The 18,791-nt window shown below is 40.6% G+C and overlaps 1 protein-coding gene across 1 annotated transcript in view; it reads right to left on the bottom strand.

The window, feature by feature from the left end:
- KCNH1 (potassium voltage-gated channel subfamily H member 1) overlaps window positions 1-18,791 on the bottom strand; it is a 179,956-nt gene that overhangs the window by 114,735 nt on the left and 46,430 nt on the right. The window contains 1 exon segment of the mRNA XM_036380586.1: window positions 14,078-14,507. Within this exon segment, the coding sequence (XP_036236479.1) occupies window positions 14,078-14,507 (430 nt within the window).

The following is an 18,791-nucleotide window of genomic DNA, read 5'->3' as shown; positions in this document are numbered from 1 at the left end:
TAAAGCAGTATTCTGCAGGTTAAGGCAGCAACTGAAGGAGGAAAAAGCAGCACTAGCAGCACACAGACATGCACAAACACAGCAGTCTCAGATTTAAGTTCTTTCCTTTCTTCAATCCATATTGCCTTCTTCTGGGAAGCAGCTTGTTTCACTGCCCATTTACCCAAAATGAATCAAACTCTTCAGTCATCTCCAGTGTTACCTTAAAGTGTGGGCCTACAGATCCTGCTCCCTACAGATCCTGCCCCCAACCCCTGACAATAACCAACATCAAAAGCTTACAGGAAATATTTCTCATTCACAGGCAGCTGCTTTTCCAGAATTCTTCCCCCCAGCTCTCCCCTTCTGACACTGTCTTATATTAAATCTCTGGAGAGTGAGTACAGCCATGATGTTGCTTACAGAACAGCTGTAGGAAGGAAAACATGAAACTACTGCCACAAGGGTGGGATTTCTGTCATCAACACTGATTCAACATTCTGTTTGTGCAGTGTGCAAGGCTGGAGAGTTAGTTCTGCTCCAGACCAGTTCTACCACAGCTAGTCCCCCAAAGCAAGAGGAGACAAGCTTCACAGCAGATTGTTGTTCTTCCCAACTGAAGGCAAACTGCTTGAGAAATGTGGTTGCCCTCACCTTCCTCCCTTTTTGTATGTCTTACCCACCCCAGCATTTCACTGCTGAACTGCCCATTGCATTGTGCTTTGGACCCTTGCAGCTGTACCAGAACTCCATGTACTGAGCCATTCATACCTTTTTGGATATAGTTGCCTGCTGTATCATATTTTCCATTTCAACCCAAACTGGCAATGACTTGGAGCATTTTTTTCTGTATGGCTGCCCAGTGATACAGCAAATGGTCCCATAAAGCAGTAGTCTTCCCTCCAGTCTTCTGTATTATTGAAGGCTGAGTATGAATAAAAGATAACTCCATTTTGGACCTGAACTGCACCCTCATGAAAGGAGATATCTTCTATGTTGGCATAATCACCATCTGAATATCATGTACTTTGTACAGTACAATATCAAACCTGATAAAATCAGCAGAGTCAACTGGCCATACTTACCTCATGCCCCAGCATGCATTTTTCCTCACATAAATAACTCTCTCAAATTTCCTCTTCAAGTCTTTGCTTTAATGCATCATCACACTCCAAACCACACTCTTTCAGCCATGAGGGCCAAAGAAGAGAAATACTATTCATCTTTTGGACTACAGGTTGTTTCCAGCATAAGGAAACAACCATCTTAAACATGCACCATGTTAGTTTCTGGTTTTTTTGGAAAGCAGTAACAAAAGAAGTTTAAGAGTTTGTAAGGGAAAAGGGGAAACCTTAGTGTCAACTTCAAGTTCCATTTCTCTGTCTCAACACTTGCTCTTCCTTTTGCTCACCCACGCACACCTCACCATAACAGCAAAGGAAGCAAGGGAATCTCAGTGACCTACATTCTTCCACCTCACACCTGTCAGTGCACTTAGAACTGACCAGCAGAAGCCCAAAAAAGCAGGCAGTCAGCTCTACTGGCCTGAAAAGACCTCCTGATGCCATCACTGGAAAACAGGAACATCCATCTACTTGGCAACTTCCAGTCATTCCCCAGAAGGTGCCTGGCAATGCCATACAGATCTCTGCCTCACAGCTACTGCTGTTCTCATACTTCTACACACACATGGAGAAGTTTTGATTTGACTCTTGCAGTTTTCACAAGTGTGCTGTCTATTCTTTTATCAGTGAGGGGAAAAAAAATTCTGACTCACCTGCCTCTCCCCTTTTCCTTTTTTTCCAGAAAGCTGCCTCTTGGTCAGATGGCACATTGCAGTGCCAAGGCAGCATCCACAGGTGATTCTCTGTTCTCAGGTGCCTCTTGGAAACACCTACACCAATGCATGCAGCATGGGGAACAAACAGCAGGATCTGGAACATGAGGCAGGTCCCTCCCTACCTCCCTGCACAGACTCTAAACACCTAACAATGGCAAAGAAGGGAAAATAGGTCATGGAAGGTGACAGCACAGCCAAGACCTCACCTCGATGTGGCCTCAGCTCCCCTGTGTCACACCACAGGGCACCAGCAATGGGATTGCAATGCCCCTTCCAGACAGCATCTGGCACAGCCTCCAGACACTTCAGTTCACCACATACACGAAGGTTCAGAGCACTATTAGACATTATTTTCACTGCATGGGTGGCTCAGAACAGCTTTATGGGCCAAGGTGGCACACTGATATGTCCTCTTCTCCTTTCCAATGCCCACAGTCTGTGCAGCACCCACACAACACAGTGGCTTGCTCCAAGTGATTTCCCTGTTTGGTAATTCCTCTATGATTTTGACAGGAGGTTGCTAACTTTATGTGGAATAAGGCTCCCTTCCAGAAAAATGCCCATTTCCCCCCTCACACATTCTGTAGCTGTCATCTCATTACTAACCTGCAGTCAACTCATTTGCAAGGAGTGTGAGAAACACAGCTCCTAAAATCTTTAGTTCTGGCATACTTAGTTCCTGATAAAATTGATTTTATAATTTTCTAGGTCATGAAAAGAAAGGCTTTTATGAAGAAAAAAGAAGTAGAATCAAAAATATTCAAAACAGAAGTGAATCAGGTAATGGAAACTTATTTGCACTGTTGCAATACAGAAAATCACCTTCCTTTCCCTTCTCCCACTCCCTCTGGATTTAAATGCAGGAAACTCAACAAGAATTTTAAAGTTCAGCAAATGGTTAAGGAATGAGAAGCTCAAGGAATTACAATTCGTAACAACTTCCTTCTCAAAAATCAAAGGGGCAGAACAAGTCAAATTGAGTATCTTTTCTGGTTCCTTGTTTCTTATTAAATTTTCTCTGTGAGGAAAAAAAAAAATAAAGCCAGGATGATGCTGCTAGTGTGGGATGGCAAAGCTCAGAGTGGTGACAGGCCCAGAAATGAAGGTTTATAGAGAGAAGTGAGAGAAAAATGGTGGTCCATTTTAGGAAAGAGAAGTGGAAATAGGCCACATGAGATTTGGGGTGCAGTTCTGTGAACTATTCTCAGTGGATACTGGGTTATTTCCAAGACCAAATCGGTGCCAGATCTGTGTGTTTGATGCAAAAGGACCTGTCCAGGACCGCACACACAAAGTGCCACAGCAGGCCTGACCCTTAGGAGATGGAATTCCACTCATTTGCCTTCTGAATCTGAAAGAGGGGAAAGGTTTTGGAAAGGAACATTAGGATAGGGTTAGTTCAAAATTGGAGCAAGTGTGCTACTTCATATTTTGCAAAACTTGAAAGTACAAACTGTCAGTAAGTCATACAACTGTAATAAATAAGCTTACAATTTTCAGAATTCACTTGATGGTTTCTAGAAGCTCTGAGACTATGTAAGATCTGTGTGGACCAGGATGACCCAAAAACTCCAACATTATTTTTCATGCTTTCCTAGTAAATCTTAATTTTATCAGAAAATAATTTGCAAAAAAAATTTCCTCATTCAAGTTCAAAGACAGAAATTAATTATCTTAAGTCCAATTCTGTCTCCTTCCATTTGGCCTTGTTACACTTAGAATATATTATCAATCTCCAGTTCCCTCTCATTTTGCAGTGAAAATCCTGCAGGATCCTTGCAAAAACAATGAAGAAGTACCAAACCACAGCCCTGAATTATCCCCCTCACCTGCACCCATCAACCAACACATATTTGTGTTTGGAATGGGCACAGGGGAAGGCAAGGTTTGCCTATCATCTCACCAGAAAATTGAATTCCACACCACTTGGTACAGTTACTGGCTTGATTTTAAAGAAGGAAAAAAGCATTCCTAATTCATGTTGAGATGAGTCAGAAAAGTCAGGCCTTTATACCTCAACTGCTTCATTCTTTACTCTAAGACACTTGAGATTTTAGAACCTACTGGCTGCCAAAATCCTTTGGTTAGAAGAATAAATTTTCTACTTTTCTTCCAGGCAATAGGACCTATTAATATGTTACTTGTCTCCTTCCACATTTTTCACAGCAGTAGCAGCAAGAGTTGCTGCACAGTGGATAAAAGATACTGATATTTTTACATATATTCCATATTCTCTCAGTAGATCAGAATTTGTTCCAAGAGGCTGCTGCTTATGAGAGGATATGGCTTCAGATAAGAACTCAAGTTCAGATCTAGTGTATTTCAGAGCTTTCAACTCCAAGAAATAGACTGAATATGACCCACAGCAGCTTTTTCCTCCTCTAAAACATTCCCTATCACTTTTGTAAACAGCCAAACCTTCCTTTAAAATATAAAAGCAGCCAAACGCACTAAAACTCACTGATCTAAGCTGGTAAGCGCAACTAAGCTTTATTCATTCTCAAGATGTCATGAGATCACTTATCCAAGGGGTTAAGGTCATAGCATCATCTTTAAACCACTCACACATTCCAGCTGGGCAAGCTATTTCCACTCCAACACTTTGTAACCTACAGCAGGCCTGTTTGGGTCCAGCAGAATGTAGATATTAAAATAACTATACAACAATGTTGATCTTAAAATAATTATACTGTAATTTTTGAAGCTGATGCAGAAGTGAAAAGTGCTTAGAAGATGCTTCAGAACTTCCATCTTATTCCACATCTTTGGTGACAAGTGGCACAATGTGTCATATGGGTGGTTGTGCTATTTTATTGTTTCCCTCCTGTGCCTATCTAATTGGGTTTTTCTTAGTCAGAAATGGACTTGTGTAAAACCAAATCCTTGTCCAGCATTGCCATCCTTCAGCACTACAGTTGGCTGCTTAAGGAAAGGCCTCCTAGGAATGCAGAGACAATGAAAAATCTGTGCTTTTTGTATGCTGCATATATTTAGCCAATCCCACAAGTGGGAATTCATAATATAGTTCGGACAGACCAACCATCCTCTTCTAGATTGCACTTGTGTAATTCAGCAATTTAAGAATAAATTTGTATACTGAACCCCAAGGTTTGCTGTCCTGCATAGCAAAGCACTGTGTCTCTTGCAGATTCTTTGTTTTATTGTAGAGAACAAAGTATCCATCTTGCAAATTATCCCCTGGTTCCTGCCTGAAATATTTTTTTTATATTCCTCTGCTCTCTCAGTCCATGTTCTGGATGCATCACCCTCTTCTCTCACAAATTAACTTGTGTTAATCATGTTCCTTTAGATTTTAAAACAAGTTAGTTGCACACTCTGAATAAAGTTTGATAAAGCCAGCATATATCAGTGTTTTAAATCTACTTACAGGAAGTAATGTTAGAAATATCTAAAGAAAGCAAAATGCTGCACATGATATAAAGACATCAGGTGAAAAACAAAAGATATCCACAGCTGGAACACCTAGTTATTTTCCTTATCCTTCTCCTTCCTATTAAAGAGTTAAAAGACAAAATTTAGAAATGCTGTGTAAAAGAAAGAGAAAAGGCAATTATCTATAACATTACTGTAGTGTGAGCTCTCCTCAAATTCTGGAAAAACCAAACTATTAACACTTCACAGCTTTCATCTTCTCTCCTGTCAAACAGAACTATTTTTTCTCCATTTGCATTTGAACTATTTTTTCTCCATTTGCATTTACAGTTCTTTCAAAAGTTGTCCAATGTCTTGGGGAGCAATGTTAAGCTCTGCAGGAGAGAAATGGACAGTAAAAATCTTGAGAATTAGAAATTTTTAGAAAAATCTCATTTCAGGAACTATCCTGACTGGATTTGCAGACTACTGCTAGAGATATGGACTATATCCTAGGACTATTCTAGCAACTAAATTCTAGTATATTCTGAGGTAGGATGATTCTCTAGCTCTATTAGGCTGAAGTACAGCCTGAAATTTTTAGTCATTATGGCAAGATAACATATCAAGGGACGATTCATAAAGCATAAAGGTATGTGATATGTAGCTCCAGAACATTTATGGGTTTTTTCCCTAGAGCCATAAGTACACAGGCAATTTACCCTTGCCCTTTCCAAATTATAGTTTGCCCAAAAACATTAGTGGCAATAATTTAATCTAGCTTTAATCTGGTCATATATGCTTTAAAGAACAAGAAAGGGAATACTGGTTACTCATTTTTGCCTTCTAAGAAAAAACATCTCACAGAGAATTAATTTAAGCTTCCCCAGGCCAGGCCAGGAAACAAAGTATTACCATACTAATACACTGACAGAAAATACTTTCTTACTGCTTGCTTTGAAATGTGTTGGGGTGAGGAGGGGACTAACCCCAGACGAAGGGTCCACTCCTCATATGGCCATGGTCATTAGCTAAGACATATTTATTACAGCATTAGCACTTGTGTTGTGAACCTGAAAAACAACTTTGAGTCCATCTTCACCCAGAGATGATTTTTGTAGGAATTTGCTATTTAGATAGGCGTCACCTAAAGGTTTTTTCTGATTTTAACACCAGTGTTTTATCATCGAACCAGAGAATCATTCAAATTGGAAAGGACCTTTGAGATCATCGAGTCCAACCTTAACCCAGCACTGCCAAGTCCATCACTAAACCCAAGTGCCACATCTACATGTCTTCTCAGTACCTCCAGGATGGCGACTCCACCACTCCCCTGGGCACTCTATTCCCATGCCTGAACACCCTTTCCATGAAGAAATCTTTACTCATATCCAATCTAAGTCTCCCCTGCAACTTGAGGCTATTTCCTCTCATCCTATCACTTGTTAGTTGGGAGAAGAGAGTCACCCTCACCTGGCTGCACCCTCCTTTCAGGGAGTTGAGGAGATTGATAAGGTCTCCCCAGAGCCTCCTTTTCTCCAGGCTAAACACCCCCAGCTCCCTCAGCTGCTCCTCATCAGTCTTGTGCTCCAGACCCTCCACCAGCTGTGTTGCCCTTCTCTGGACTCACTCCAGCACCACAGTGTATTTTTTGTAGTGAGGGGCCCAGAACTGAACACAGGATTTGAGGTGTGGCCTCACGAGTGCCCAGTACAGAGGGGGAAATCACTGTCCTTGCCCTGCTGGCCACACTATTTCTGATACAAGCCAGAATGCCACTGGCCTCCTTGGCCACCTAGGCACAGGCTGGCTCATGCTCAGCTGCTGTCACCAGCACCCCTGGATCCTTTTCTGCTGGGCTGGTTTCCAGTCACTCTGCCCCAAGGCAGAAGAGTTCCACAGGGTTGTTGTGACCCCAGTGCAGGACCTGTCACTTGACCTTGCTGAACCTCACCATTGGCCTCAGCACATCAGTCCAGTCTGTACAGATCCCTTGGCAGAGCCTTCCTGGCCTCCAGCAAATCAAGACTGCCACATGACTGGGTGCCCTCTGCAAACTGGCTGAGAGTACACTTGACCCCCTCATCCAGATTATTCAGAAAGATATTAAACAAGACTGGTCCCAATACTGAGTCCTGGGGAACAGGGTTGTGCTTCAGTGCAAGCAATCCTGAAAAAAACAAGCAGGTCCTGGACATCCTTACCCAAAGAGGAGGCAGCTTTTATGAGCTAAGACTTTGGAGCTTGCTGAGTTGTGAAGCCTGTCAGCACTGATGGCATCTCTCCTCCATGGCCTGTCTGCACTGAATGCCAATGATGTAACTCTGTGCAGGCTCATCAGTGGGGCTGGAAATGCCACCACGACCCGGAACACCCCACGCTTACCGATGAGAAATACTGACGCGCTCCGCTGCAAACTGCATCCCTCAGGACTCAGATGTCTCAAGGATTGTTTATATACCCAAAAAGCCAAAAACAACGTTGTCTATCCATTTTGTTCTATTTGTCACAATGACTTTGAAGTTTCGGTAGGTTTTGTTGTTGACTTTATGTTGGGTTTTTTTGTTTTGCTTGGTTTTTACCCGTTCTTTACTCTGAACATGAAAAATTGAGATATTTTCTGCTTTAGAGATAACAAGACCAAATCCTGCCCTAATAGTTAAACCCTCTTCTACCATACAGACAAACTCTACCCACTTTTCTGCCAGCCTTATCACTTGGCTGAAACTTGCACAGAAATATATCCACAACACCTCTGGTGGTTTATTCTAGTGGAGAAAGCAAAATAACATTCAGAAATCCTAAACAGTTGCTTAACAATTACAGCAATAACATACCATCTCTTCAAATATCATGACTAGCATCAAATAAAAAGTAATAAGGCACAGCACAGAGGAGTGAAGGAACAGAACTGCAAAGACTGGACATACTTATTTTAAAAGAAATTTAAAAAAAAATTCCAGGCCTTTAAATTAGGAATTACTGGCTAGATGCTGTTGGCTAAGATAGATGAGAATGAAAATTATTGCAAAACTATCAGTCCTATAGAAAGCATGCCATCTGCAGCTTCAGGAGCTTGCAAGAGGTATGTGACAAGGTTTCTTTTTCCTTTCCCAGCTTGTCCCCAAACCCAAAACACTGCACTGGCAATACCCATGAACACATAGAAAGTTGCTTTGGATTTAAAATACCTTAGGCTTTTGTGCTGCACCCATTAATGATACCCTCAGCAAATCTAACTAACACTTGGCATGGGGCTGGCCCTTAGTTTCAGGCCACCAACTTCCAGCAAAAATTATTCCAACACATTCCCCCACCACCTAGAAGGGGTTCTAGAGTTAAATTTGTTTCTCTTTCCATTAGATACATGTTTAGTAAATGGCCACATCCATTTGCTTTTCAATTGATGACCTGCTTTATGAGGGGGAAATCATGCCTCAGGGAGATTATCAAACAAGATGCTGCAATGCCTCTATAACTTGTCCAGGTGTTTTGATAATAATAGTCTAGTTTTTATCAGTTCCTCACTCTCCTTGTTCACAAGAGCCACTAAACACTTCTTACCCTGCTGGAGGTCACCAAAGCACATGAGCGCTCTGTGAGAATGTGAAGGAGTAGCACTGACCTATGCATCATGATTCCTGCCACAAAGATTTTCTTAAAGCTCTCAGGAATGGTCACACTATTGTTCCTTTCAGCAGGAGTGCTGTAAACAAAACTGCCTATGTTTTCACATTTAACAAATGTTATTCACATTTCTGGATTGTTTGGGTGGTTTTGTTTGGTTTGGTTTTGGTGCATTTTTTGTCTAATGAGCAATAAACTATTCACAGACAAAGCTGATCAAAGCTGAGACAGCTACTCCATTCTCCTGGGACCTGTGTCTACCTTAATCAGAGACAGCAGCTGAAGTGCTGCAGGACTGCATGATGCTTGTGTTGCACTCCACATCATGCAGAAGAGGAGTGGCTTGGGTTTCTGCACTGTTTTGATTAATGAACTCAGTGGCTGACAATTCATCACGGTATGCAAGCATGCATGTTCATGAGTCTGACCTTTTAACTCCTACTTTTGTCTTTTTCCATGATCCCTCTCACTATCTGCTCTTAGTGTTTCACAAGGGAATTTGTGATTTTGTTTAGCATTCAAAGATGTGCCTTTTCCTTCATATTGTGGATGTGTCCAGCCCTGTAGTTCCAGTAAGTTCCTACCTAACAAAGGAGAATTTAGCATAAACAGGCACCAAAAACTTGGAATCTTCTAATGCAACTGAAAACATCAACAAAAGGCTCCCAAAATGATGGATTTTGCTCCATTGCTCAAAATCCAAATAGGCAAGCATCCATCAGTATTATTTTATGTCAAAAGTCAAGAATGGCAAGCATTTTTAGAACTGCTCATCCCTACTACACCTGCATAGCAAGGGGATTGCTGACAGTGCCCAGGTACAAAAATTGCAAATGAAAGTTCTCTGATTTTTGCTAGGGCTTAGGAAAAACAAACAATACCCAACCCAACCTGACAGAATCACTGAGAAAAATATATAAAGACTGTAATTTCAAGGCATATGTCTCCACAGGGAAGAAACCAAAAATTGAAATGGCTTTTTTTTTTTTCAAGTATTAAAAATGGAAAATATTTGTTTTTCTGCAGACCGAGACAGTGGTTTTAAGCCTGGTTTTATGTAATGTCAGCCTCACTGAAAGATCTGTCTGTAGACATCTTCCCTATTAATTAGCAATTTAGTGGCCATCTGTGGAAAGGGATAAGCAAATATGTTTTTCATTTAAAATGAAGCTGAGGAATTAATTGCTTTTACTTCCCCTAGTAACTCATCCTTCTCTCTCTATACACACACACATACAGTCAATAAAGAAAGTGAGGCAAAACCATGCAGGTCAGCTCACAGATGTGAAGATATTTTACTTTGCAAAACTACAATTCAACATATGTTCAGGAAAAGCAGCTACACAGTAACAAGACACATAAGCTTCCGCAGAACAGAAATCATTAAAAGCAGCCACTGGGTATTTCATCTCTATTTTAAAATAGCTTGATCTTCCCAAACAGATGTGCATTATTTGAGGTCAAGAATCAAGAGCAATTTTCACCTACCCCCTCCAGTGGAGCTGATGAAGTGACAAAACATCCCTGGGGTTATGAGTATGCCACAGCCCCCCACAAATCTAATTAGGGGCTTCACCTTCCCACATCAAAATAACCAGCAGCAGGACACTTTCTCTCTGAAAACTGCAGCCACAATGAGGTCAGCAGGACAGCGTGTGCATCACTGCCTTTGAGAGCACAAGAACACCACCCTGCAGAAGGAGGCCCTGGAGCAGAGACCAGGGCTGCTGACAGAAGGCCAGGCTTTGTTAAACTCTATCCCAAGTTAAACACAACCAACAAAGCCAGCCCCACAGGCTCAATACCCACACACAGCTTATTCACCTCAATGATGCCTTCCCAGTGTCTGTGCACAACTAATATCATGTACCCAACTCCTCCTACAAGCTACATACATTACACTTTTTACTGGGTCAACATTTGCACTCAACTCAGCCAAAATTCCCACTGCTCCAGGACAGCGTCACTAAAGTATTTCTAAATTTTTCATTAAAAGCTACCTGGATTTATTATTTACCATAATGAAAGCTTGAATAAAAGAGAAAATGGAAGTGGTCTTACTACTTTGGTGGTCTTACCTACTTTTTTAAACAGCTATCTGATATCACAGCAAAGTACTATAACTGGTGGTCAGTGTGTCAACAGAGTTAATGCAACAGGAATGAAATTCTGCCACAGGATCAGCTTTACAGAGGGAGTGAGCAGTGAGCAGAAGGGGATATACCCATGGCTGAGCAGCAGAGCAAACTACATTTTGTCTTAAGAAAGATGGAATTCCAGTGTTAGCTCCATCTCCCTGGGCATAAGCATACTAAAGACACATGGAAGGACACTAGTTATGAACTGCTTATGCTTTCAAATATCTCTAATATTCTGGGCCTTTCTGGCACAAACCCCCCATTTGGATGTCACCACAGGCCTGTGCTGACTGTAGCACAAACCTTTCAGCTGATTTGCCAGTGGAAAAGACAGCAATGCATGTCTTAAAAACACTTGTTTACACAGCAAGTCCTCTTCAGAAACACAGGCTCAACAGACAACAATCCAAGATCAAAGAAGAAAGTATCACTACTATTCACACCTTTTTTCTTCAGAAACTATTCAAGATACTGAGCCACTAAACAAAAACAAAACTAGAAACCAAGTTGCTAGAAACAAGGATCTGAAAGCCTTGCAAAGCCACCACACCACCTGGCAATGTACACACCATGACCAGCCCTTCCCAGAGGCACAAGAACTTTGCACAATCAAATCCATTGGATTAAAAATAATTCAGAGCAGGAAGAATTGACAATTCTAAAAGTAACTCTTCCTTTCCCTCTACTTGATGCCAGCAATTCCAGAGAAGCAGCTCTTGAGTGGCCCTACCAAACCATGGAGGCACAGCTCATGGAGCAAACTGAAGCCAAACCATTGATACCAATAATCAGGGGAGGTTGCAAAGGCAGGGCTGCGACTCTGAACTGATCCAGGACCCACAGAGCTGCAGCTTCTGTGACAGCCACCAGTGGGAGGGCAAGGCCCTGCCATGCACTGCACCCTGACTTTCTGCAGGGCAGCCTCACACCCAGCCCATGCAGGAAAGGTGGGGCTTGAAGACATTTTCACACATATCCACCTTCTTCACTGTCATTTCCAGAAAAGTCAGTTTCTTTGAGAAATAAAAATAAGGTAAAAATTTCAAAGGTGATCTTGCTAATGAAATTGTGACTGTAAGCTTAGCTGGCCACAGTATTGTTTAAGCCACTAGTCTTTTGATACAGCACTTATTGCTATTCAAATGAGCAGAGGATGAAACACACAAAAAGAAAGGTTATCATTTTCTTTCTGCTGATCTAAATCAACATTATTTATGCATAAATTCAGTTTCTTTCTGCCACATTGTCATATGAAGAGCTTGAACAGGTGCAAGTCCAAAATAACCCCATGTACATTCATGACTTTTTGAAGGCTATGCTTAATCATTATTCATAGTACTAAATAATAATACTGATCAATACTAGCTGTTCTTGTTCTAGCTAGTATCATGGTCATAACAAAAAGCCAAAGACCAGGATATTTCCTATCCAACTGGCACCTTCCTCAGAAAATATGTTTGGAAGCCTGTTTTGTGCTACACCACTACATTGTCTAATGCACTTTCTCAAGAGAAAACTGCAAAATTTTATCCATATTTTATATAAATTTCCCTTCTCCTACAGGGTGTTTTATTAGGATGATGGGATTCTTGGCAGACAAAAAAGCTAGAAAAACAAAATTAGCAATCTTTATAGCTCAAATATCCCAATCCCTGTGTGATCAACAATGTTTGTCTTGATAGTTTTTTTCACTAACCTTCAGCAGACTTAACACTACACACATAATCTCAGTGTGTGACTTCAGTGTTGCTGTAAAAGGACACATCAGAATCAAAAGTTCACATTTCTGCAGCAGGCACTGTACTGCTAATTGAGTTTCATTATGTATTTGGTTTTCATTTTCTGCTTAGCAAGGACTGACTTTCTCCTCCTCTGGATGCAATGTTACCATACAGAAGCTTCTATCTTTCTCATCTATACAATGACAAATTTTCCCATGGACAAAGCAGATTTTTTTTTTCCTTATTTTGGTTCAAACTCCACCCTTATCTAGAAAACCATGACCTAGTTTAACAGTGGCCACCATATGGTTCTTAACTCCAAGTAGCTCTCAAGGCACTTTGAATGCAGATCCTGCACTGAAATGACAACATGGCCAAAAGCTGGACAGCTTGGCAACTTGTACCCATTCTAACAAGGATGTCTGAGCCAGAGGTGCCCAAGCACAGCAGCAGCCCCCTTGCTTCAGGATATGTCTGTGTGCTCAGCCCACGGCAGAGTTTGTGGTTCCTACAGAGTCCCAGTTCTCTCCCTTAGAAGATGATGCTCCCAGACCTCCTCCCACACTCTGACCCACTTATCAAGTGTATACAGCTCTCAGACGTGAAGAGTTTGCCACATACTAAAATGGAGGCAAAAAGGTGCATTAATTCTTAACACTTCAGTCTTTAAGCATTTTATGGATATTACAAGAGCATATTGAGGTGATATGGACAGAATATTTTTTCCAAAACAACTGAATTTTTGCTAGTCACAACAATACTCCTATTTGTGATTTAAACCTAACCAGTAATGAAGTGTGTAAGTAAATGCTTATACTGCCACCAAAAATATTTTTAGCTGCATCACATTTACCAGGATTCCAGATGTTCTTGTGAAACCAGCATTGATGACATGCAGCTATTTGGTGTTGTGCACTGATTTGCAGAAGCAAACAAACTCCACAACTTTGTGGAAGTTGTAAAGCCAGTATGTTTATTACAGCGCTGGACACATGTGGGGACCGCTCCCCTCAAAAGACGTGTGTGTGCCTCTGAGAACTCCAGATCCTTTTATTATCTCTCCCTCAAATACATGTGCATGCAATTTCACAGTAGGTTCATACATATTCATTCTACTGATTTCACGTGACATTTTCCGCTAATTCTTCTTTATCAGAAAGAATTCCTGGGTCAGTTTGCTCTCTCTCTGTCTAGCCCCCCCTATCTCTTGTCCTTTGGCTGCAGCAGTTTCTCCCAGCATAGGCTTTTTATGAGAACAGGCAGTCAGACTAAACAGCTATGTTTGCAAGCTTACAGACTTAGCTCAAAGATGTACATTTCACCTAAATCAAAATGGATTTCTACTCTGGAAAATTTCCACTCTGTCTCAGTATGAAAAAGACAGAATCTCTAATACTTACAGCCAATCATCATCATAGCCACAGCGAAGATCTTCTCCCCATCCGTCGTGGGAGCGATGTTCCCGAATCCCACGCTGGTCAGGCTGGTCATGGTGAAGTAGAGCGAGGAGATGTAGACGGAGTCCTTGCTGGGCCCGCCCTCCCACTTGCCGAAGCCGGAGGTGTTGAAGCGGTAGGGAGTGCCGATGGACTCCCCCAGCTGGTAGAGCCAGCTCTCGGTGCGGATGGTGTTGGTGTCCTCGTCGATGACCTCGTAGTCGCCGATGCTGTACCAGATGCAGGCCAGCCAGTGCGCGGCCAGCCCGAACACGCACACCAGCAGCACCAGCACCGCCGCCCCGTACTCGATGTAGTGGTCCAGCTTGCGAGCCACGCGGCCCAGCCGCAGCAGCCTGACCACTTTGAGGGAGCTGAAGAGGCTGCTGATGCCCTGGAAGGACAAAGAACAGCGGCCATTAGGATTTCATGTGAAAGCAGCAATATTTATAACTGCGGCTTCCAAAGAAACGAGGTGATCCACAAAAAAACATAGTCACCAGATAACTGTGAAACACAAAAAGCTTAGTGACCCTTCCTAGGGATGGATATATGCACCCTTACCTTCATTCACTACCATTTTGTGGGTTACTCTCCCTTTTCAGATTATTTGAACAGGTTTACCGATACCTTTGTAAAAACTTCAAACGACAGGCTGTCTATTGCATATCCAGCTGTGAATTCTTATGCAACACGTCAGATGTAATGTCTCAGATATAAGAGAGATTACAATATTTAGCTCAGACATATCAGAAAGATAAATAAAGCCAAAAAATACTGGCAGTACCTGGCAATTTGTTATTTTCCTATTTCCTATAATGCATTTCCTATGACTTCACTTTTCTATACAAATTCACGCACTTATAATCAGTCCTCTGACATTTCTCATATGAACTACACAAAGCTTAAGTATTTCAAATATCTCACTAATCCCCAAATTATATCCTTTTTATGACAGCTTTGATATCAATGCAGTATTTCTGTACTGAAAATAATATGGTTCCCATGAAACAGAATTAAGCCAGCATGCAGGATTTTGTATTGTTAACTTTTATACAGATTTGCACAAGAAGTCAAATTAAAAAATTCAAACCCATTTTGAGCATAAGAATATCTGAATAGCCTATCATAAAAATCCTTCCTTTTTTCTTTCTACTTCCTCTTACCAAGACTGTTTCATACATAGAAGTCTGATTAAAATTTAAGCAGACTGGTTTAATGAGTATTTCTGGAAATGCATAATTGCATACTTCTGGTCACCAGCTTTTACTGGAAGTTTGTTTATTCCTGCATAAATACAACTGCCTCAGTATCTTAGGCTGCTTCAGTGCACTAGAAAAGATGTTTTATTAAATAATTACATAAAGTATATTGACTCATGTTCCCCAAGACTGCAGCAATATATTTTCCCTTTATTTCATGAATTTGTCATGATTACATTGACTCATTTTCAGAGACAGATGTAATTTGTTACCTGGGAACACACTAGCAATTTCTATTAAGTATCTGGACAAGATCTAATGCAAACAGGGGGTGGGGAGTAAAAAGAGAGAGAGAGAGAGATAAAAAAAGAAAATAAAAAGCAGCCTTCCTTTAAATCAGAGATATTTCCAGAAATCTAGAAGAGAGCAAGTGAACTACTCTTTTAATGAATATCTAAGCCAAACTTTTCAAGTCACTGATACAAAAATTGCTTCACAAAGTTAATTTCCATTTCCCATTCATTCCATACCTAGCTTTATTTTGTAAACACTGGAGCAAAGCCTCAGTGCCAATTCTGAGAATATGACACAAAAGACCTTAATTTCCAGGGGAGGGAAAGCAGGTATTTCTGAACACTCTGTATGCTGAGGAAAAGCAAAGTGGAAAATGCAAAAAATTATGACCACATTTTAGAATTGGATATACAAGTCCTGGACTGACAAGCACATTAGTCTCTGCATTTTAAATATTCTGACATTACAAGACAGCCTTCTGGCTTTTTCCCTCAGGGCTCATGCCCACTTCTCCCTGTTCTCTTTGCAAACCTTAGCAGTGAAACACTCATTTTTTTTCATTTTGAGAGGTCTCCAGCAATGATGCTCTTTTAGCTTCAGTCTTAAAACCAAGCCTTTTAATCACACGCTGCTTCAAAATTTCCACCCCAACATCGGAGAAAATGGTTTTATTTTTGTTCAAAAGCAGTGGTGCAAAACCTGTTCTTCAAATTAAACATATCCCTATGATTAAAAAATAAACCCCGAAAAATGCTGTTTGTCAGCATGAGTCCTACCAAAGCCAAAAAATAATAATGCTTTAGGAAGGACTTAATAGCTTAGAATTTGGTTAATTCTTAATTAAAAATTAAGAATTAAAAATTAGAAAGAGTCAAGGATTAGAAATACTTGGGGAAAGGAAAGAATCACAGGAGAGCAGCTCAAGAAATTGGATATGAAAATTGGGAATACTAATTAAAATACATTAAATCAGATTTTAAAAGTCTAAGGCAAAATACTTTTTTCAAGCATTCTCTTATCCTAATTTCCCTTGTGGAATTCACTAAAAGAAATTTTATTAAAAAATTTAAATGGGATTGAACTGTATCATTTGGGAGAAACTGATTCTACCAAATTCTTACCAGACATAGATAGAATTAGGCTTTTTGTACAAGAACTTGAATATTTACAAGAAATATATACTTGATTTAGTTGTACTGGAAGGATACAGTTAATATTCAAATTTCTCCTAATGCTCACCTGACTGCATTGCCAATGAGATTCTAAAAGTTTAGAAAAAGCTCTATTAAAAAACTCCGATTTATTTTTATTTCAGCATGAACAGTGTTCTCTCTTTGATTTCCTCAAAGGAAAGGAGTTGTCTATCCTAAATGGATCAATATCAAGAGCAAGAACTGCACAGGGAAATGATCATGCATATAACTCTTAAGAATTTCTAAGTGAAAGAATTTCAAATGGTTACAAACAACTGAAACTTAATAGACTGTTTCACAGATTATAAAGTAGGGAAAAAAAATCAGATAGTCCTGCAATACTTTAAATCAGTACTTTTTGGCACTAGATTTAGCAAATTATATTTTAATGCTCACTGGAATAGATCTGTTGGATTGAAAAATTGACAATTTTAGATTACCACTTTCCGAAATAGAAATGTACTTTTAGATTATTGTCCATTTTAATGCTCTTATCAGTGCAGATTATTTTTATGCTTTTATCGTACAGATGGCTCCATGATGTCACGCAAAGGAGCCTGAACTCAATTTACTTCTCTTGATGTGTGTCCCACCCTCCTGGTCTGCTGCTCCTGCCAGTTTTGAGAGGCAGATGAGGAGACACCCAGAGATCCTTGTGCCCAAAGGAAACAGAAAAACCTCAGTTCATGAAGAGCTAGAAATGGCACTGCATGTCCCAGGCAGGCTCCCTCAGATGCTCTGCTCTAAAGGGTCACCATAAGGAATGTCTTTGTGGCAGCCAGGGAAAGGACAAGGCTAAGTAATATTCCATGGAGTTCTACTGGGTCTGATTTACCTCAACACAGTTGCAACTACTGGTACTCTATCCAACAGAAAACATCCCTTGAGGCTATGCAAAAATAAATTTTTAAAGATCTGTTATATGGCCAGAATAGACACATAGTACATTTTTACTATATTTTTACAGAGAGAACTTGGGTGCAGTGCTCACTTCAATATGCAGCACTTGGTCAGGCATGTCAGAAAATACTGCATTTCACACACACTTGTATTTCAAATGTTTTGAAGCGATTGAATGAGACTAAAAAATTCTACTGCTGATACCTGTGTATTGATGTTGATAAATATTTCATAGACTGGCAGGTTTACTCTCATTGCCAGTGATGGCTGCTGCATAAAAAAGGAAGAAAGTGTAGCCAGTCCCCTCCAAACCAAAGGGCAAGCTCAAGGCACTGAGACACTGAAGAAATCATTCCATAGCCACTGACTGAGCAGACTTGAATGTCAAAAGCTCTTAAAATAATAAATACAACCACTTCCCCTCCCTCTCCTTCTACACATTCTTAGCAGAGTAGAACTGAACCCCGAAAACAGAAAAACAGACCAGCCTCAGTCCCACAGCAAAGCAGTGCTCATTTTATATTCAAAGAAAAAGCTTCATAAGTTTGTCCATTAAATGCTGCCAAAAGTAAATTTCCATGTATAATTTGTCCTTAATTAGACTTCCTCACTATATTCTATGCACATTTACACAGGTTTTCTTCTGTATTTCCTTGCTTTCTGCAAGTTCTAACCTACTGTGAGTGCACTCCTTGTCTCACACTGATACCTCAGCATGTAAGCAGCCTTCTTTCCAAACACAGGGATCCAGGACATCCATTTGTTGGCTCTCCCTCTCAATCAGACAATGTAAGATTTGTGCTATTACTCCCACACCCAGAAAAAGAGACAGAGGCACTGTGGAAACACAAGGGCTGTAAGCAGAGCAATTATTGTTCCTTGTGTCTTTGTGGTCCAAGAACAGTAACAGTGGACGCACAGTGATAGATGCTGTACAGACAAAAGCAGTTGCTGCTGTTCATTTGCCATGCAAAATTAAATTCAGCTCAATTCATTGACTAATAAAAGCCCACCTAGAAAAAAATTAAAATACAAATTGTTTAAAGAACAGCCATCAAAAGTAACCGAGGTCACCTCACCTGCCCCCCC

The sequence above is a fragment of the Molothrus ater genome, chromosome 3 (assembly GCF_012460135.2).
Source record: "Molothrus ater isolate BHLD 08-10-18 breed brown headed cowbird chromosome 3, BPBGC_Mater_1.1, whole genome shotgun sequence".
Lineage (NCBI taxonomy): Eukaryota > Metazoa > Chordata > Aves > Passeriformes > Icteridae > Molothrus > Molothrus ater.
Note: the sequence above shows the minus strand (reverse complement) of the source record. Positions and strands in the feature narration are given on the sequence as shown.